The sequence below is a fragment of the Petromyzon marinus genome, unplaced genomic scaffold, assembly GCF_048934315.1.
Source record: "Petromyzon marinus isolate PM22_M1 ecotype Great Lakes invasive population unplaced genomic scaffold, UKy_Petmar_22M1.pri1.0 PM_Scaffold_234, whole genome shotgun sequence".
Lineage (NCBI taxonomy): Eukaryota > Metazoa > Chordata > Hyperoartia > Petromyzontiformes > Petromyzontidae > Petromyzon > Petromyzon marinus.
The window spans coordinates 113,274-136,522 of record NW_027423207.1 but is presented as its reverse complement, the minus strand read 5'-3'; the positions used below and the strand labels follow the sequence as shown (position 1 = coordinate 136,522).

The 23,249-nt window shown below is 54.0% G+C and overlaps 1 protein-coding gene across 1 annotated transcript in view; it reads left to right on the top strand.

Annotated features, from left to right (window-relative positions):
- The window catches only part of LOC142922965 (two pore channel protein 2-like), a 46,013-nt gene that overhangs the window by 5,766 nt on the left and 16,998 nt on the right, over nucleotides 1–23,249 (top strand). Inside the window, exons 2-6 of the mRNA XM_076063903.1 lie at nucleotides 478–543; nucleotides 4,391–4,455; nucleotides 7,719–7,822; nucleotides 17,988–18,069; nucleotides 22,718–22,804. Of these exons, the coding sequence (XP_075920018.1) occupies nucleotides 480–543; nucleotides 4,391–4,455; nucleotides 7,719–7,822; nucleotides 17,988–18,069; nucleotides 22,718–22,804 (402 nt within the window). The 5' untranslated portion in view covers nucleotides 478–479. The remainder of the gene's footprint in view (nucleotides 1–477; nucleotides 544–4,390; nucleotides 4,456–7,718; nucleotides 7,823–17,987; nucleotides 18,070–22,717; nucleotides 22,805–23,249) is intronic.

Below are 23,249 nucleotides of genomic sequence, written 5' to 3'. Positions count from 1 at the left end.
GACACGTGCTGTGGTGTGTCACGTGCTGTGGTGTGTCACGTGTTGTGGTGTGTCACGTGGTGTGTCACGTGTTGTGGTGTGTCACGTGGTGTGTCACGTGTTGTGGTGTGTCACGTGACACGTGCTGTGGTGTGTCACGTGGTGTGTCACGTGCTGTGGTGTGACACGTGTTGTGGTGTGTCACGTGGTGTGTCACGTGCTGTGGTGTGTCACGTGTTGTGGTGTGTCACGTGGTGTGACACGTGCTGTGGTGTGTCACGTGGTGTGTCACGTGCTGTGGTGTGACACGTGCTGTGGTGTGTCACGTGGTGTGTCACGTGTTGTGGTGTGTCACGTGTTGTGGTGTGTCACGTGGTGTGTCACGTGCTGTGGTGTGTCACGTGGTGTGTCACGTGGTGTGTCACGTGGTGTGTCACGTGGTGTGTCACGTGGTGTGTCACGTGGTGTGTCACGTGCTGTGTCACGTGCGCCCTGCAGTGATGATCCCCGCCTACTCCGCGAACCGCCTCTACGCCGTCTTCTTCCTGGCCTTCAGCGTCATCGGTAAAGCCGCGAGGCGCGGACGCTCGGCCCTCGTCTGAGACCGCCGGTGGAGGAATCCGATGATCCGTGAAGCTCTTTGATCGCGGGGGGGGGCGGGGGGGGGGGCGGGGGGGGGGGCCACGTGGTCATCCTCCTTTAAAACCGGCGGCGTGACGTCGCCGTGCCGAAGCCGCCCCCCTACCCCCCCCCCCCCCGGTCTGTCGGCTGCTCGCGCGGAGATCATGGGGGCTCCCTGTCACGTGGACACACCCCCCTGTCACGTGGACACACCCACCCTGTCACGTGGACACACCCACCCTGTCACGTGGACACACCCTCCTGTCACGTGGACACACCCCCCTGTCACGTGGACACACCCACCCTGTCACGTGGACACACCCACACACCCTGTCACGTGGACACACCCCCCTGTCACGTGGACACACCCCCCTGTCACGTGGACACACCCACACACCCTGTCACGTGGACACACCCCCCTGTCACGTGGACACACCCACCCTGTCACGTGGACACACCCACACCCCCCTGTCACGTGGACACACCCCCCTGTCACGTGGACACACCCACACACCCTGTCACGTGGACACACCCCCCTGTCACGTGGACACACCCACCCTGTCACGTGGACACACCCCCCTGACACGTGGACACACCCCCTGTCACGTGGACACACCCACCCTGTCACGTGGACACACCCCCCTGACACGTGGACACACCCCCTGTCACGTGGACACACCCCCCCTGTCACGTGGACACACCCCCTGTCACGTGGACACACCTCCCTGTCACGTGGACACACCCACCCTGTCACGTGGACACACCCCCCTGTCACGTGGACACACCCACCCTGTCACGTGGACACACCCCCCTGTCATGTGGACACACCCCCCTGTCACGTGGACACACCCCCCTGTCACGTGGACACACCCTCCCTGTCACGTGGACACACCCACCCTGTCACGTGGACACACCCACACACCCTGTCACGTGGACACACCCACCCTGTCACGTGGACACACCCCCCTGTCACGTGGACACACCCCCCTGTCACGTGGACACACCCCCATGTCACGTGGACACACCCCCCTGTCACGTGGACACACCCTCCCTGTCACGTGGACACACCCACCCTGTCACGTGGACACACCCCCCTGTCACGTGGACACACCCCCCTGTCACGTGGACACACCCTCCCTGTCACGTGGACACACCCCCCTGTCACGTGGACACACCCCCCTGTCACGTGGACACACCCACCCTGTCACGTGGACACACCTCCCTGTCACGTGGACACACCTCCCTGTCACGTGGACACACCCCCCTGTCACGTGGACACACCCTCCCTGTCACGTGGACACACCCACCCTGTCACGTGGACACCTCCACACCCCCTCCCTCCCTGTCACGTGGACACACCCCCCTGTCACGTGGACACACCCCCCTGTCACGTGGACACACCCACCCTGTCACGTGGACACACCCACACACCCTGTCACGTGGACACACCCACCCTGTCACGTGGACACACCCCCCTGTCACGTGGACACACCCACCCTGTCACGTGGACACACCCCCCTGTCACGTGGACACACCCCCCTGTCACGTGGACACACCCCCCTGTCACGTGGACACACCCCCGTCACGTGGACACACCCCCGTCACGTGGACACACCCCCCTGTCACGTGGACACACCCCCCTGTCACGTGGACACACCCACACACCCTGTCACGTGGACACACCCCCCTGTCACGTGGACACACCCCCCTGTCACGTGGACACACCCACCCTGTCACGTGGACACACCCACCCTGTCACGTGGACACACCCCCTGTCACGTGGACACACCCCCCTGTCACGTGGACACACCCACACACCCTGTCACGTGGACACACCCTCCCTGTCACGTGGACACACCCACACACCCTGTCACGTGGACACACCCACCCTGTCACGTGGACACACCCTCCCTGTCACGTGGATACACCTCCCTGTCACGTGGACACCCCCCCTCCCTGTCACGTGGACACACCCACACACCCTGTAACGTGGACACACCCACACACCCTGTCACGTGGACATACCCACCCCTCCCTCCCTGTCACGTGGACACACCCACACACCCTGTCACGTGGACACACCCACACCCCCTGTCACGTGGACACCTCCACACCCCCTCCCTCCCTGTCACGTGGACACCCCCCCTCCCTGTCACGTGGATACCCCCACACCCCCTGTCACGTGGACACCCCTCCTCCCTGTCACGTGGACACCCCCACACCCCTCCCTGTCACGTGGACACCCCCCCCCCCTGCCTACCGCGCGTTTAGTTTGGCTGGGACCACGTGTGAATGTGTCGGTGGCCAACTTGGAGGCACAAAAGAGTCGGCGGGACTATCGGGGTTGACGCCTTTACCAAGTCGGCACGTGTGTGTTCGGTGACGTCGCTCGGTGACAGGGCAGCCGCTCAGGACAGCCGGTCAGGACAGCCGGTCAGGGCAGCCGGTCAGGGCAGCCAGTCAGGACAGCCGGTCAGGACAGCCGCTCAGGACAGCCGGTCAGGACAGCCGGTCAGGACAGCCGCTCAGGGCAGCCGGTCAGGACAGCCGCTCAGGGCAGCCGGTCAGGACAGCCGCTCAGGACAGCCGCTCGGCTGCCTGTCACCGCTGACGCCTCGGGACGGCGTAGACGACCAGAAGGGCTCCAGCAGCATCACGACAGGGATCCCCTCCCCCCTCCCCACTCCACACGACAGCCTCGCGGTCCCCTACAGGGGGCCCCTCTTTTGTACTGTCAGCGTGGCCTGGCTACGCCCACGGCCACGCCCACGGCCACGCCCACGGCGACGCCCACGGCCACAGCCACGCCCACAGACACGCCCACGGCCAAGCCCACGGACAAGGCCACGCCCACGGTCACGCCCACAGCCACGCCCAAGGCCACGGCCACGCCCACAGCCACGCCCACGCCCCCTTTCTAGAACCTACCAGCGGGTTCATATTATTGGTTATTTCGGTAAAGTGACGTAGAAGGGAAAGAGTAAAATAATATGAAAAAATAAAACAATAAAATATAACGATGTTTCGATTGCAACACAAGCAATCATCATCAGGTGGTGAAAACCACAGGCAGGTCTGCGTTGGCTGGGTCATGTAGCCCGCATGCCCAGCCACCGCATGTCGAAACAGCTTTTGTTCGGCCGGATCGAAGGGGCTAAACGGGCGCGGCACGGGACTAGAGAAGAGATGGAGTGATGTGGTACAGGAGGCACGGGGCTAGAGAAGAGATGGAGTGATGTGGTACAGGAGGACGTGGAGCTGAGTGGACTTGCCGATGACTGTGTGAGTGAGTGAGAGGGTGGGTGAGTGGGTGGGTGGATGGGTGGGTGAGTGGGTGGGTGGGTGGGTGAGTGAGTGGGTGGGTGAGTGAGTAGATGGGTGAGTGAGTAGATGGGTGAGTGAGTGAGTGGGTGAGTGAGTGGGTGAGTGGGTGGGTGGGTGTGTGAGTTGGCGGGTGAGTGGGTGGGTGGGTGGGTGAGTGAGTGGGTGGGTGAGTGAGTAGATGGGTGAGTGAGTGAGTGGGTGAGTGAGTGGGTGGGTGAGTGGGTGGGTGGGTGAGTTGGCGGGTGAGTGGGTGGGTGTGTGAGTTGGCGGGTGGGTGGGCGGATGGGTGGGCGGACCTGCCAGATGACTGGTTGCATCTGTGACGTCCTGTCAGCGGCGAGCCTTCGACACTTGACGTGGCCTCACAGTGCACCTAGCCTGGCACAGGCACCGTGGTGATGTCACCGCCACTTGGTGGCGAATGGCGGTTGTTGTTGTTGTGTTGTTGTTGTGTGTCTGTGTGTAGGCACGTATTTTCTCATGAATCTCCTGACTGCGATCATTTACAATCAGTTCCGCGGATACCTGGTGGTGAGATGGGGGACACACACGGGGAGACACACGGGGAGACACGGGGACACACAGGGAGACACGGGGACACAGGGAGATACGGGGACACACGGGTACACACGGGGAGACACGGGGAGACACGGGGACACAGGTAGATAGGGGACACACGGGGAATAACGGGGAGACACGGGGACACACGGGGAGACACACGGGGACACACGGGGAATAACGGGGAGACACGGGGAGACACGGGGACAGGAGACACAGGGACACACGGGGACACACGGGGAGACACGGGGACACAGGGACACACGGGGATACAGGGACACACGGGGAGACAGGGAGACACAGGGAGACACAGGGAGACACAGGGAGACACGGGGACACACGGGTACACACACGGAGACACAGCGAGACACACAGGGAGACACACGGAGACACGGGGGACACACAGGTACACACGGAGACACACGGAGACACACAGGGAAACACAGGGAGACACACGGAGACACACGGAGACACAGGGAGACACACGGGGACACAGAGGGAGACACAGGGAGACACACAGGGAGACACACGGAGACACCGGGGACACACGGGGAGACAGGGAGACACGGAGACACAGGGACACACGGGGACACACGGGGTCACACGGAGACACAGGGAGACACACGGAGACACAGGGAGACACACGGAGACACATGGAGACACACACGGAGACACGGGAGACACAGGGAGACACAGCGAGACACACAGGGAGACACACGGAGACACAGGGAGACACACGGGGGACACACGGAGACACAGGGAGACACGGAGACACACGGGGGACACACAGGGAGACACAGGGAGACACACGGGGGACACACGGAGACACACGGAGACACAGGGAGACACACAGGGAGACACAGGGAGACACGGGGGACACAGGGAGACACAGGGAGACACACGGAGACACAGGGAGACACACGGAGACACAGGGAGACACACGGAGACACAGCAAGACACACAGGGAGACACGGGAGACACACGGAGACACGGAGACACACGGAGACACAGGGAGACACACGGGGACACACGGGGAGACACGGGAGACACGGGGAGGCACAGGGAGACACGGGGACACACGGGGAGACACGGGAGACACAGGGAGACACACAGGGAGACACACGGAGACACAGCGAGACACACAGGGAGACACAGGGAGACACACGGGGGACACACAGGTACACACGGAGACACACGGAGACACACGGGGGACACACAGGGAGACACACAGGTACACACGGAGACACACGGAGACACACGGAGACACAGGGAGACACACGGGGGACACACGGAGACACATGGAGACACACACGGAGACACACACGGAGACACACGGAGACACAGGGAGACACACAGGGAGAGACACGGAGACACAGGTGTCTGTGTGTGTGGGCTGTAAAGTGGGGAGCGGCGGTGCAGCGTTCAGCGCTACAAACCCGGCTCTCCGAGTTCGATTCCCGCTCAAGGCCAACACCGGTGACGACTACCTGAACCCCTAGGCCTCAAATGAGTACTCATATGCGGCCACTGGGGAGACAAAGGCGGCCGGGCGGGTGGGCGTGGTGCTGGCCACCCACCCCCTCTTGTGCCACAGTGGCCACTCGCTACTAACAGGACTTGCCCCTGCAGCCTGTTAGAGGCTATACGGGGGATCTTTGTCTGTGTCTGTGTGTGAGGTGCCAGCTAACAGCACTTGCTCCTGCAGCCTGTTAGAGGCTACACGGGGGATCTTTGTGTGTGAGGTGCTAGCTAACAGCACTTGCCCCTGCAGCCTGTTAGAGGCTACACGGGGGATCTTTGTCTGTGTATGTGTGTGAGGTGCTAGCTAACAACACTTGCCCCTGCAGCCTGTTAGAGGCTACACGGGGGATCTTTGTCTGTGTCTGTGTGTGAGGTGCTAGCTAACAGCACTTGCCCCTGCAGCCTGTTAGAGGCTACACGGGGGATCTTTGTCTGTGTCTGTGTGTGGGGTGCTAGCTAACAGCACTTGCCCCTACAGTCTGTTAGAGGCTACACGGGGGACCTTTGTCTGTGTGTGAGGTGCTAGCTAACAGCACTTGCCTCTGCAGCCTGTTAGAGGCTACACGGGGGACCTTTGTCTGTGTCTGTGTGTGAGGTGCTAGCTGACAGCACTTGCCCCTGCAGCCTGTTAGAGGCTACACGGGGGACCTTTGTCTGTGTCTGTGTGTGAGGTGCTAGCTGACAGCACTTGTCCCTGCAGTCTGTTAGAGGCTACACGGGGGATCTTTGTCTGTGTCTGTGTGTGAGGTGCCAGCTAACAGCACTTGCCCCTGCGGTCTGTTAGAGGCTACACGGGGGACCTTTGTCTGTGTCTGTGTGTGAGGTGCTAGCTAACAGCACTTGCCCCTGCAGTCTGTTAGAGGCTACACGGGGGACCTTTGTCTGTGTCTGTGTGTGAGGTGCTAGCTAACAGCACTTGCCCCTGCAGCTTGTTAGAGGCTACACGGGGGATCTTTGTCTGTGTCTGTGTGTGAGGTGCTAGCTAACAGCACTTGCCCCTGCAGCCTGTTAGAGGCTACACGGGGGATCTTTGTCTGTGTCTGTGTGTGAGGTGCTAGCTAACAGCACTTGCCCCTGCAGCCTGTTAGAGGCTACACGGGGGACCTTTGTCTGTGTCTGTGTGTGAGGTGCTAGCTAACAGCACTTGCCCCTGCGGCCTGTTAGAGGCTACACGGGGGACCTTTGTCTGTGTCTGTGTGTGAGGTGCTAGCTAACAGCACTTGCCCCTGCAGCCTGTTAGAGGCTACACGGGGGACCTTTGTCTGTGTCTGTGTGTGAGGTGCTAGCTAACAGCACTTGCCCCTGCAGCCTGTTAGAGGCTACATGGGGGATCTTTGTCTGTGTGTGAGGTGCTAGCTAACAGCACTTGCCCCTGCAGTCTGTTAGAGGCTACACGGGGGATCTTTGTCTGTGTCTGTGTGTGAGGTGCTAGCTGACAGCACTTGCCCCTGCAGCTTGTTAGAGGCTACACGGGGGACCTTTGTCTGTGTCTGTGTGTGAGGTGCTAGCTGACAGCACTTGCCCCTGCAGCCTGTTAGAGGCTACACGGGGGATCTGTGTCTGTGTGTGAGGTGCTAGCTGACAGCACTTGCCCCTGCAGCCTGTTAGAGGCTACACGGGGGATCTGTGTCTGTGTGTGAGGTGCTAGCTGACAGCACTTGCCCCTGCAGCTTGTTAGAGGCTACACGGGGGACCTTTGTCTGTGCGGGCTGCAGAACTCGATCCGCACGATGCTGCTGAGGAGGAGGGTCGGGGTTCGAGCCGCGTTCGAGATCCTCAGCGCCCACGAGCTGCAGCGCAACCCCACGGACGCACACGAGTACGTACACACACACACAGTGTACACACACACACAGTGTACACACACACACACACAGTGTACACACACACAGTGTACACACACAGTGTACACACACACAGTGTACACACACACAGTGTACACACACAGTGTACACACACACACAGTGTACACACACACAGTGTACACACACACACAGTGTACACACACACACAGTGTACACACACAGTGTACACACACACAGTGTACACACACACAGTGTACACACACAGTGTACACACACACAGTGACAAACACACACAGTGTACACACACAGTGTACACACACACAGTGTACACACACACAGTGTACACACACACACACACAGTGTACACACACACACACACAGTGTACACACACACAGTGTACACACACACAGTGTACACACACACAGTGTACACACACACACAGTGTACACACACACACAGTGTACACACACACAGTGTACACACACAGTGTACACACACACACAGTGACAAACACACACACAGTGTACACACACACAGTGTACACACACACACAGTGTACACACACAGTGTACACACACACAGTGTACACACACACACGTGTACACACACACAGTGTACACACACACACAGTGTACACACACACACACAGTGTACACACACACAGTGTACACACACACACAGTGTACACACACAGTGTACACACACACACACAGTGTACACACACACACAGTGTACACACACACAGTTTACACACACACACAGTGTACACACACAGTGTACACACACACACAGTGTACACACACACAGTTTACACACACACACACAGTGTACATACACACAGTGTACACACACACGTACACACACAGTGTGCACACACACAGTGTACACACACACAGTGTACACACACACAGTGTACACACACAGTGTACACACACACACAGTGTACACACACACAGTGTACACACACACACACAGTGTACACACACAGTGTACACGCACACACAGTGACACACAGTGTACACACACACAGTGTACACACACACAGTGTACACACACACATACACACAGTGTACACACACACACAGTGTACACACACAACAACAACAACAACCGCCATTCGCCACTAAGTGGCGGTGACGTCACCACGACGCTTGTGCCAGGCTATGTGCACCCTGAGGCCACGTGAAGTGTCGAACGCCCGCTGGCAGGAGGTCACGGGGCAGACCCAGCAGGTGCCACGGGTCGACTGACTGAGATGACTGGCTGATGCACCACCTGTGCCCCCTACTGTGCCAACCTGCTGTGCTTTAGCCACCCGGCGCTCCGCTCGCTGTTGTGAGCGTCGCTCCTCCGCCCTCCGTTGTTGTTGGAGGGCGACTGCCTCCAACTGCCCAGTAGCATCCTTCACGAGCCTCCTCCACAGAGGCCGATCTTGACACCGCTGGTACCAGTCATCGGCAAGTCCACTCAGCTCCACGTCCTCCTGTACCACATCACTCCATCTCTTCTCTAGACCGTGCTGCGCCCGCTTAGCCCCCTCAATCCGGCCAAACAAAAGCTGTTTCAGCATGCGGTGGCTGGGCATGCGGGCTACATGACCCAGCCATCGCAGCCTTGCCTGCCGGAGGAGCTCACCGATGGGACCCTGCCCAGATCTTTCAAGGATTTGTGAGCTCCTCACACAATCCAGTCTGGTTAAACCCAGGATGGATCGTAGGCAGGCCAGCCTAAATGTTTCTAACCGGCGAAGATGTTCCATTAGGGGGGTCCACGTTTCGCAAGCGTAGAGAAGGGAGGGAATGACCGTGGCCGAGAAGACCTGAAGCTTAGTGCGGAGCGACAGACCAGGTAGCTTCCACACAGCGTTACGCAACCGATGAAAAGATATTGCCGCTCGACTGATTCGGAGTGAGACCTCTGCTGTTAAACTGGAGCCAGTCATAAGCACACTGCCCAGGTATGGGAAACTCTCCACTCTCTCCACAACTGCCCCATCACCGATTGGGAGTTGTGGGGGTGGAGTGTCCGATGGTGCAAAATACCCAGGCAGGTGCTTAGTTTTGGTGGGGCTGATGGTAAGGCCCCATCTCTTAGTGGCACGCTCCAGTCTCAGCAGCAGCGTCTCCAACTCCTCCTCTGACTGAGCAGCTATTACCAAGTCATCAGCATACATAACGTGGTTGAGCAATAGGGAGCCATCCCTTGACCGCACCCGGGCATCGATTAGCCTCCCATTATATCTGTACCATATGGAGATTCCCCCGGTACAGCTATTGAAGGCTTCACGAACTACGTGGTCAAAATAGATGTTAAATAATGTGGGAGCCAGAGGACATCCCTGTCGCACCCCAAGGTGTACAGGGAATGGCTCTGACTCCCGGCCACGTAGTTTTACCCGGGCCCGCTCACCATCATGAAGGTCCTTAATGATCGTGAGCAGAGGGTCAGGTACTCCAAAAGCACGAAGAACGACCCAGAGCCCAGGCCTACTGATGGTATCATAGGCCTTGACCAGGTCAATAAAGCAGAGATGTAGGTCTTGTTGGAATTCCCTACACCTCTGCTGTAGCAGACGGACAGAAAATATGGCATCTGTGCAGGACCGCCCTTTCCTGAAACCGCATTGGGGCTCCGCAAGCCTCTCCTCAGCGTGCCTGGCAAGGCGATGCTGAATAATCCTTGCCAGGACCTTTCCCGGCACACTGAGGAGTGAGATGCCCCTGTAGTTGTTACAGTCTGTGCGGTCCCCCTTCTTAAAAAGGGGGACCACCAGGGCATCCTTCCAATCCTGCGGAACCCGTCCAGTGGTCCAGACTGTTGTTATGATGTCATATAGGGCAGTCTGTGCACAAACGCCACCCTCCCTCAGCATTTCGCTTGGGAGATCATCTCTGCCCGCTGCCTTTCCTGGTCTCAGACTCCGGATCGCCTTCAATACTTCCTCAGCAGATGGCACCTCAGCCAGCCACTCACAGGGGGTGACTTCATCCAATATTTGAGGCACCGCAGCCTCAGCAGGGTCATCCTCACTTTGTGCCACGATGTTTTCCTGGCTGAGGGATTTTCCCTCCCCCAGGACCTCACAGAAATGCTCAGCAAATCTGCGAACCTGTTCCTGGGGGTCGGAAATTGGATCACCGTTTTTTCCCCTAATGATGGTAATAGGTGTGGCGCTGCAGGTTACTTTTTTGATGGAGTTAAATAGAGATTTGTGATCACGGGCCACTGAGGCAGACTCCATCTCCTCAGCAACCCGCGACCACCACCCATCCTTGCAGCGCCTCACGGCTCTCCGAACCTCCGAGCGAAGGCTGCGGTAAGCCTCCTCATTCTCTGACGTGGGATTCTGTAGCCGATGACAGTGGGCCTGTCGCTTTTTATCAACCATCCTGAACAACTCCTCTGTCATCCAGGGTGTCTGGGGAGGTCTGGACCGCGTACCCAGAGCAGCCATTGCAGCTGCATGAGTCACAGTCCTAAACCTCGCCCATTTACCCTCGACATCAGGAGGAGTCGGGGACGATGCCAATCCCAGCCGCAAGCAGTGATGAAATTCTCGCTTGCAACTTTCATCAGATAACTGAGACCAGGCCACTTTAGGTTGGAATGGGGTCCTGGGTGTACACCCACCACCGGAGTGGAAGAATGGCAGGCGCATCTTACAGATGACTAGTCGATGGTCAGAGGGCAGATCAGCTCCACGGTAGGTCCTGGTGTCAAGGACATGGGCTCGCATTCGCTGGTCCGTCACTATGTAGTCCAGCAGATGTTCTTGCTTGGACCCGGCATGCATCCATGATGTTGTGTGGATGCGCCGATGCCGGAACAGCGTGTTGGTAATTACAAGCCCATGGGCTGCACAAAAATCTAGCAGCCTCCTACTGTTGTTATTGAGCTGATCTGGCCCATGCCCTCCAATCACTCCAGACCAGGTGCCAGTATCATGACCAACTCGGGCATTGAAGTCACCCAACATGATGACTCTATCCCGAGGGGCCACTTTAGCCAGCACCTGTGACAGGAGGTCATAGAAGGCATCTGACTCATCGGCTTTGCCTGCATCCCTCCACGGATGTTCATCTTCGGTGGGGGCATAAGTAACCACGACCACCATTCCTCGCCTCCGGTTGATGGGAAGGCGAGCCCAAAGTAGCCTGGGGCTTACAGCTTCCCACACCTCACCGCCACGCTCCCACGCCCCCGTCATTCTTTTGTTCAAAAGAAGACCCACACCCTGTTGTTTGGCAGTCTGCTGCCCCGAGTAGAGGACTGTCCACCCCTCATGGTGGCAGGAGCCAGAGCCGGTCCACCGGACCTCCTGAATGCCGCATAGATCCAGGCGGTACCGGTCCAGCTCCCGACAGAGGAGTGGCAGCCTCTCCTCTGCAGTGAGCGTTCGAACATTCCACGTGGCCACCCGTAGTGGCTTTTCGTTGTTTCTGGAGTAGCCCCGAGGGTAGGTATTCAATCTCCTGGCTCCGCCAATTGGGGTTTGGCCAGGAGACGTCATAGACGCCTGGCCCCCCGGGGCCTCCGGCACAAGCTTAGTTGTTACATATTTCAGTTTAATTCGTGGTTTCGTGGTAATTAATTGAAGGTGGAGGGGTTACCAGTCCCTCGCACCCGTCCAGAGCCCCCGTTTAGCCCCTGTGGTGGACACATATGCCATGAGGGGAGGAGCCAATCAAAATTGGATCTCCCCCCACAGCGCTGTCCACGACAGAGTTGCCCGTCCGGCACCGCGAGGAGGTAGGGGGTTGTTTTGCCGGACTGTGACACACACACACAGTGACACACACACAGTGACACACACAGTGACACATACACATACAGTGACACACACACAGTGTACACACACACAGTGTACACACACAGTGATACACACACAGTGACAAACACACACACAGTGTACACACACACACAGTGACACACACACAGTGATACACACACACACTGTGACACACACAGTGACACACACACCAAAGATCAAACCAAAGATCCCCCATATAGCCTGTAACAGACTGTAGGGGCAAGTGCTGTTAGCGAGCACCTAACACACACACACAGTGACACACACACAGTGTACACACACAGTGTACACACACAGTGATACACACACAGTGACACACACACATACAGTGACACACACACACAGTGACACATACACATACAGTGACACACACACAGTGTACACACACACAGTGTACACACACAGTGATACACACACAGTGACAAACACACACACACAGTGTACACACACACACAGTGACACACACAGTGATACACACACACACACAGTGACACACACACCAAAGATCAAACCAAAGATCCCCCATATAGCCTGTAACAGACTGTAGGGGCAAGTGCTGTTAGCGAGCACCTAACACACACACACAGTGACACACACACACACAGTGACACACACACACAGTGATACACACACAGTGGTACACACAGTGACACACATACACATACACACACATACACACAGGGACACACACATACACACACACAGTGACACATACACTCAGTGACACACACACGTACACACACACACACAGTGACACACACACACAGTGACACACACACATACACACACAGTGACACACACACACACGTACACACACACAGTGACGCACACACACAGTGACGCACACACAGTGACACACACACACAGTGACACACACACAGTGACACACAACAACAACGTCACCACGACGCTTGTGCCAGGCCATGTGCACCTTGAGGCCACGTGAAGTGTCGAACGCCCGCTGGCAGGAGGTCACGGGGCAGACCTCCTACACATACACACGTACACACACGTACACACACACGCACGTACACACACACAAACAAGCACGGATTCATACACGCATGTACACGCAATCGCACACACACACATGTACACACACGTACACACACACGCATGCGCATGTACACACAAGCATTCACACATACACGCACACGCACATACGTGCGTACACACACATATGCACACACGCACACACACGCGGACACACACACACGCATGCATTCACACTTACATGCACACACACTCGCATACACACGCAGCGAGAGTGTGCTGTGTGTACTGTGTACTGTGTGTACTGTGTGTGTACTGTGTGTGTACTGTGTGTGTACTGTGTACTGTGTGTGTACTGTGTGTACTGTGTGTGTACTGTGTACTGTGTGTGTACTGTGTGTGTACTGTGTGCTGTGTGTACTGTGTGTGTACTGTGTGCTGTGTGTGTACCGTGTGTGTATTGTGTGCTGTGTGTACTGTGTGTGTACTGTGTGCTGTGTGTACTGTGTGTGTACTGTGTACTGTGTGTGTACTGTGTGCTGTGTGTGTACTGTGTACTGTGTGCTGTGTATGTACTGTGTGTGTACTGTGTGTGTACTGTGTGCTGTGTGTACTGTGTGTGTGCTGTGTGTGTACTGTGTGCTGTGTGTACTGTGAGCTGTGTGTACTGTGTGTACTGTGTGCTGTGTGTACTGTGTGTGTGTACTGTGTGTGCTGTGTGTACTGTGTGTGTACTGTGTGTGTGCTGTGTGTGTACTGTATGTGTGCTGTGTGTGTGCTGTGTGTACTGTGTGTGTGCTGTGTGTACTGTGTGTGTGTGCTGTGTGTGTACTGTGTGTGTGTGCTGTGTGTGTGTACTGTGTGATCTGTGTGTACTGTGTGCGTACTGTGTGTGTGTACTGTGTGTGTACTGTGTGGACTGTGTGTGTGTACTGTGTGTGTGCTGTGTGTGTGCTCTGTGTGTACTATGTGTGTGCTATGTGTGTGCTGTGTGTACTGTGTGTGTGTACTGTGTGTACTGTGTGTAATGTGTGTATGTACTGTGTGTGTGTACTGTGTACTGTGTGCTGTGTATGTACTGTGTGTGTACTGTGTGCTGTGTGTACTGTGAGCTGTGTGTACTGTGTGTACTATGTGTGTGCTATGTGTGTGCTGTGTGTACTGTGTGTGTGTACTGTGTGTAATGTGTGTATGTACTGTGTGTGTGTACTGTGTGCTGTGTGTGTACTGTGTGTGTACTGTGTACTGTGTGTGTACTGTGTGTGTACTGTGTGTGTGCTGTGTGTACTGTGTGCTGTGTGTACTGTGTGTGTACTGTGTGTGTGCTGTGTGTTTACTGTGTGTGTGCTGTGTGTGTACTGTGTGTACTGTGTGTGTGTGCTGTGTGTGTGCTGTGTGTGTACTGTGTGTGTGTGCTGTGTGTGTGTGCTGTGTGTGTGTGCTGTGTGTGTGTACTGTGTGTGTGTACTGTGTGATCTGTGTGTACTGTGTGCGTACTGTGTGTGTGTACTGTGTGTGTACTGTGTGGACTGTGTGTGTGTACTGTGTGTGTGCTATGTGTGTGCTGTGTGTGTGTGCTGTGTTTACTGTGTGTGTGTACTGTGTGTGTGTACTGTGTGTGTGTACTGTGTGTGTGCTGTGTGTACTGTGTGTGTACTGTGTGTGTGCTGTGTGTACTGTGTGTGTACTGTGTGTACTGTGTGTGTACTGTGTGTGTGTTCTGTGTGTGTACTGTGTGTACTGTGTGTGTACTGTGTGTGTGTGTACTGTGTGTGTGTACTGTGTGTGTGTGCTGTGTGTACTGTGTGTAATGTGTGTGTGTGTGTACTGTGTGTGTGTGTACTGTGTGTACTGTGTGTGTGTTCTGTGTGTGTACTGTGTGTGTACTGTGTGTGTACTGTGTGTGTATGTACTGTGTGTACTGTGTGTGTGTGTGTATATACTGTGTGTACAGTGTGTGTACTGTGTGTGTGTACTGTGTGTGTGTTCTGTGTGTGTGTGTACTGTGTGTGTACTGTGTGTGTACACTGTGTGTGTGTACTCTGTGTGTACTGTGTGTGTACTGTGTGTGTGTACTGTGTATATACTGTGTGTGTGTACTGTGTGTGTACTGTGTGTGTGTGCTGTGTGTACTGTGTGTGTGTACTGTGTGTACTGTGTGTGTGTACTGTGTGTACTGTGTATGTGTACTGTGTGTGTACTGTGTGTACTGTGTATATACTGTGTGTACTGTGTGTGTACTGTGTGTGTACTGTGTGTACTGTGTATATACTGTGTGTGTGTACTGTGTGTACTTTGTGTGTACTGTGTGTGTGCTGTGTGTACTGTGTGTGTGTACTGTGTGTGTGATTGTATTGTGTGTGTACTGTGTGTGTGTTCTGTGTATACTGTGTGTGTTCTGTGTGTGTGTACTGTGTGTATACTGTGTGTGTGTACTGTGTGTGTGTACTGTGTGTGTGTACTGTGTGTGTGTGTATTGTGTGTGTACTGTGTTTATTGTGTGTGTGTACTGTGTGTGTACTGTGTGTGTGTACTGTGTGTGTGTGTATTGTGTGTATACTGTGTGTGTGTACTGTGTGTGTACTGTGTGTGTGTACTGTGTGTGTACTGTGTGTGTGCGTACTGTGTGCCTACTGTGTGCGTACTGTGTGCATACTGTGTGTGTACTGTGTGTGTACTGTGTGTACTGTGTTTACTGTGTGTGTACTGTGTGTGTACTGTGTGTGTACGGTGTGTGTACTGTGTGTGTGTACTGTGTGTGTGTACTGTGTGTGTGCTGTGTGTATACTGTGTGTGTGTACTGTGTGTGTGTACTGTGTGTGTGTGTGTACTGTGTGTGTGTACTGTGTCTACTGTGTGTACTGTGTGTGTGTACTGTGTGTTTACTGTGTGTGTACTGTGTGTGTGTACTGTGTGTGTACTGTGTTTGTGTACTGTGTGTGTACTGTGTGTGTGTACTGTGTGTACTGTGTGTGTACTGTGTGTGTGTGTAGAGTGTGTGTGTACTGTGTGTGTGTACTGTGTGTACTGTGTGTGTACTGTGTGTGTATACTGTGTGTACTGTGTGTGTACTGTGTGTGTACTGTGTGTGTGTACTGTGTGTGTACTGTGTGTGTACTGTGTGTGTGTACTGTGTGTGTGTACTGTGTGTGTGTAGTGTGTGTACTGTGAGTACTGTGTGTGTACTGTGTGTGTGTGCTGTGTGTGTACTGTGTGTGTACTGTGTGTGTGTACTGTGTGTGTACTGTGTGTGTGCTGTGTGTACTGTGTGTACTGTGTGTGTGTACTGTGTGTGTGTGCTGTGTGTGTACTGTGTGTGTACTGTGTGTACTGTGTGTGTGTACTGTGTGTGTACTGTGTGTGTACTGTGTGTGTGCTGTGTGTACTGTGTGTGTACTGTGTGTGTGTGTACTGTGTGTGTACTGTGTGTGTACTGTGTGTGTACTGTGTGTGTGTGTACTGTGTGTGTGTACTGTGTGTGTGTACTGTGTGTGTACTGTGTGTGTGTGTAGAGTGTGTGTGTACTGTGTGTGTACTGTGTGTGTGTACTGTGTCTACTGTGTGTACTGTGTGTGTGTACTGTGTGTTTACTGTGTGTGTACTGTGTGTGTGTACTGTGTGTGTACTGTGTGTGTGTACTGTGTGTGTACTGTGTGTGTGTACTGTGTGTGTACTGTGTGTGTGTACTGTGTGTACTGTGTGTGTACTGTGTGTGTGTACTGTGTGTACTGTGTGTGTACTGTGTGTGTGTGCTGTGTGTGTACTATGTGTGTGTGCTGTGTGTGTACTGTGTGTGTACTGTGTGTACTGTGTGTGTACTGTGTGTGTGTACTGTGTGTACTGTGTGTACTGTGTGTGTGTGCTGTGTGTGTACTGTGTGTGTGTGCTGTTTGTGTACTGTGTGTGTACTGTGTGTACTGTGTGTGTGTACTGTGTGTGTACTGTGTGTGTACTGTGTGTGTGTACTGTGTGTACTGTGTGTGTGTGTGTACTGTGTGTGTGTACTGTGTGTGTATTGTGTGTGTACTGTGTGTGTGTGTGTACTGTGTGTGTACTGTGTGTGTGTACTGTGTGTGTACTGTGTGTGTACTGTGTGTGTACTGTGTGTGTGTGTGTACTGTGTGTGTGTGTGTACTGTGTGTGTGTACTGTGTGTGTACTGTGTGTGTGTACTGTGTGTACTGTGTGTGTGTACTGTGTGTGTACTGTGTGTGTGTACTGTGTGTGTGTACTGTGTGTACTGTGTGTGTACTGTGTGTGTGTACTGTGTGTGTACTGTGTGTGTACTGTGTGTGTGTACTGTGTGTACTGTGTGTGTACTGTGTGTACTGTGTGTGTACTGTGTGTGTACTGTGTGTGTGTACTGTGTGTTACAGGGAGAGCGTGACGGGGGCGCTGGTGATGCGAGTTCTGCGCACGATCAGCGTCGACTCTGCACACCGCAAGGCGATGATCCAGGTACTGACACCACCACCACTACAACACCACCACTACACCACCACTACACCACCACCACTACACCACCACTACACCACCACTACACCACCACCACTACACCACCACTACACCACCACCACTACAACACCACCACTACACCACCACTACACCACCACCACTACACCACTACACCACCACCACTACACCACCACCACTACACCACCACCACTACACCACCACTACACCACCACTACACCACTGCCACTACTACACCACTACACCACCACCACTAGACCACCACCACTACACCACCACTACACCACCACTACACCACTGCCACTACTACACCACTACACCACCACCACTACACCACCACTACACCACCACTACACCACCACTACACCACTGCCACTACTACACCACTACACCACCACCACTACACCACCACCACTACACCACCACCACTACTACACCACCACTACTACACCACCACTACATCACCACTACACCACCACCACTACTACACCACCACTACTACACCACCACTACACCACCACTACACCACCACTACACCACCACCACCTTCACTATACACCACTACCACCACTACAGCACTACCACCACTACACCACCACTACACCACCACCACCACTACACCACCACCACCACTATACCACCACCACCACTAGACCACCACCACTACACCACCACCACCACTGCACCACCACTACCACTGCACCACCACTACACCACTACACCACCACTACACCACCACTACACCACCACTACACCACCACCACTACACCACCACCACTACACCACCACTACACCACCACCACCACTACACCACCACTACACCACCACTACACCACCACCACTACACCACCACCACCACTACTACACCACCACTACACCACTACTACACCACTACCACTACACCACTACCACTACTACACCACCACCACTACACCACCACCACTACACCACCACCACTACTACACCACCACCACTACTACACCACCACCACTACTACACCACCACCACTACACCACCACCACTACACCACCACCACCACTACACCACCACCACTACACCACCACCACTACTACACCACTACACCACCACACCACCACTACACCACCACCACTACTACACCACCACTACACCACCACCACACCACCACCACTACACCACCACTTCACCACCACCACTACACCACCACTACACCACCACTACACCACCACCACTATACCACCACCACTACTACACCACTACACCACCACTACACCACCACTACACCACCACCACTACTACACCACCACCACTGCCACTACTACACCACCACCACTACACCACCACCACTACACCACCACCACTACTACACCACCACCACTACACCACCACTACACCACCACTACACCACCACTACACCACCACTACTACACCACCACTACACCACCACTACTACACCACCACCACTACACCACCACCACTACACCACCATCACTACACCACCACTACACCACCACCACTACTACACCACCACCACTACTACACCACCACTACACCACCACCACTACACCACCACCACTACTACACCACCACCACTACACCACCACCACTACACCACCACTACACCACCACCACTACACCACCACCACTACACCACCACTACTACACCACCACTACACCACCACTATTACACCACTACACCACTGCCACTACTACACCACCACCACTACACCACCACTACACCACCACCACTACACCACCACTACACCACCACCACTACACCACCACCACTACTACACCACCACTACTACACCACCACTACACCACCACCATTACTACACCACCACCACTACACCACTACCACTACTACACCACCACCACTACACCACCACTACACCACCACTACACCACCACCACACCACCACCACTACACCACCACCACTACTACACCACTACACCACCACTACACCACCACTACTACTACACCACCACCACTACACCACCACTACACCACCACCACTACACCACCACTACACCACCACTACTACACCACCACTACACCACCATTACTACACCACCACCACTACACCACCACCACTACACCACCACTACACCACCACCACTACTACACCACCACCACTACACCACCACCACTACACCACCACCACTACACCACCACTACACCACCACCACTACACCTCCACCACTACACCACCACCACTACACCACTACTACACCTCCACCACTACACCACCACCACTACACCACCACTACACCACCACTACTACACCACCACTACACCACCACCACTACACCACCACCACTACACCTCCACCACTACACCACCACTACACCACCACCACTACACCACCACTACACCACCACCACTACACCACCACCTCAACCATCACTACACCACCACCACCACTACACCACCACCACCACTGCACCACCACTACACCACCACCACTACACCACCACTACACCACCACTACACCACCACCATTACACCACCACCACTACACCATCACCACTCTACCACCACCACTACACCACCACTACACCACCACCTCCACCACCACTACACCACCACCATCACTGCACCACCACTACACCACCACCACTACACCACCACTACCACCACCACTAGACCACCACCACTACACCACCACTACACCACCACCACTACACCACCACTACACCACCACCACTACACCACCACCACTCCACTACACCACCACTACACCACCACCTCCACCACCACTACACCACCACCACCACTGCACCACCACTACACCACCACCACTACACCACCACCAAAACACCACCACCACTACACCACCACCACTACACCACCACCACCACTACACCACCACTACACCACCACCACTACACCACCACCACTACACCACCACTACTACACCACCACTACACCACCACCACTACACCACCACCACTACACCACCACTACACCGTGCGTGGTTGGAATCTCTCGGCCTGCCCGGTAAACGTTCGTCGGCGGGACTCCGCCACTGGTGCTGTAACTGGTGCTCGAGGAGGAATCTCGCCGGCTTGTCAAGCTCTTGATTTAACTTTTTTTGTGAACAGATGCCCGGCAACTTCAGGGGCGTCCAGGGCGCGGCGCGGTTGGCACGAGAACCGTCCCCCTAGATCAGAACAAACTTAAAAAAAAAATGTTTTTTTTTAATTGAATGAAACATTTTTAGCCAGCCCAGAGTTGCCCAGACTTATCGCGCAGGGGCAGCTGCCGCTGGGGGTGCCCCTAGGGTACAGATCCACGCGGCATCACTGTCAGCTGGTGTCGGAGGTGAACTCACGCACAGGGGCAACTGCCGCTGGGGGTGCCCCTAGGGTACAGATCCACGCGGCAGCAGTCTTAGCGTTGGTGATATCGACCATGTTGTTGTTGTTTGTGTTGACGTTTGTGTTGTTGTTGTTGCCCGTGTTGTTGTTTGTGTTGTTTATGTTGACCATGTTGTTGTTGTTTGTGTTGTTGTTTGTGTTGTTGTTTGTGTTGTTGTTTGTGTTCTTGTTTGTGTTGTTGTTTGTGTTGTTGTTGTTTGTGTTCTTGTTTGTGTTGTTTGTGTTGTTGTTTGTGTTGTTTGTGTTGTTGTTTGTGTTGCTGTTTGTGTTGTTGTTTGTGTTGTTTGTGTTGTTGTTTGTGTTGTTGTTTGTGTTGTTGTTTGTGTTGTTGTTTGTGTTGTTGTTTGTGTTGTTGTTTGTGTTGTTGTTTGTGTTGTTGTTGTTTGTGTTGTTGTTGTTTGTGTTGTTGTTTGTGTTGTTGTTTGTGTTGTTGTTGTTTGTGTTGTTGTTTGTGTTGTTTGTGTTGTTGTTGACCGTGTTGTTGTTTGTGTTGTTGTTGTTTGTGTTGTTGTTTGTGTTGTTGTTTGTGTTGTTGTTTGTGTTGTTGTTTGCGTTGTTGTTTGCGTTGTTGTTGTTTGTGTTGTTGTTTGTGTTGTTTGTGTTGTTGTTTGTGTTGACGTTTGTGTTGTTGTTTGTGTTGTTGTTTGTGTTGTTGTTTGTGTTGTTGTTTGTGTTGTTGTTGTTTGTGTTGTTGTTGTTTGTGTTGTTGTTTGTGTTGTTGTTTTGTTGTTGTTGTTTGTGTTGTTGTTTGTGTTGTTGTTTGTGTTGTTGTTTGTGTTGTTGTTTTTGTTGTTGTTGTTTGTGTTGTTGTTTGTGTTGTTGTTTGTGTTGTTGTTTGTGTTGTTGTTGTTGACCGTGTTGTTGTTTGTGTTGTTGTTGTTTGTGTTGTTGTATGTGTTGTTGTTTGTGTTGTTGTTTGTGTTGTTGTTTTTGTTGTTGTTTGTGTTGTTGTTTGTGTTGTTGTTTTGTTGTTGTTTGTGTTGTTGTTTGTGTTGTTGTTTGTGTTGTTGTTTGTGTTGTTGTTTTTGTTGTTGTTTTTGTTGTTGTTGTTTGTGTTGTTTGTGTTGTTGTTGTTTGTGTTGTTGACCGTGTTGTTTGTGTTGTTGTTTGTGTTGTTGTTTTTGTTGTTGTTTTTGTTGTTGTTGTTTGTGTTGTTGTTTGTGTTGTTTGTGTTGTTGTTTGTGTTGTTGACCGTGTTGTTTGTGTTGTTGTTTTGTTGTTGTTGTTTGTGTTGTTGTTTTGTTGTTGTTGTTTGTGTTGTGCGTGCGAGCAGCATCTGAGTGGCGTGGGCGACGGCTCCATTTCCTCTGAGACGTTCCAGAAAATCTTCGAGGAGATGGACAAAGACACCGTGAAGGAGGTGTGGACACTGTGTGTGTGTGTGTGTCACTGTGTGTGTGTGACACTGTGTGTGTGTGTGTGTCACTGTGTGTGTGTCACTGTGTGTGTGTCACTGTGTGTGTGTCACTGTGTGTGTGCCACTGTGTGTGTGCCACTGTGTGTGTCACTGACAAGAGGGACGACTACTTCCTGGGGGACGGGAAACTCTGTCGTGGACAGTGCTGTGGGGGGAGGGCCAAATCCGATTGGCCCTCCTCTCATGGCGTCTGTGACCACCACAGTGGCTAAACGGGGGCTCTGGACGGGTGCGAGGGGCTGGTAACCCCTCCACCTTCAACATTTTTACTACGAAACCACGAATACAATTTTTTACTAATAAGCTTGTGCCGGAGGCCCCAGGGGAACAGGCGTCTATGACGTCTCCTGGCCAAACCCCAATTGGCGGAGCCAGGAGATTGAATCTC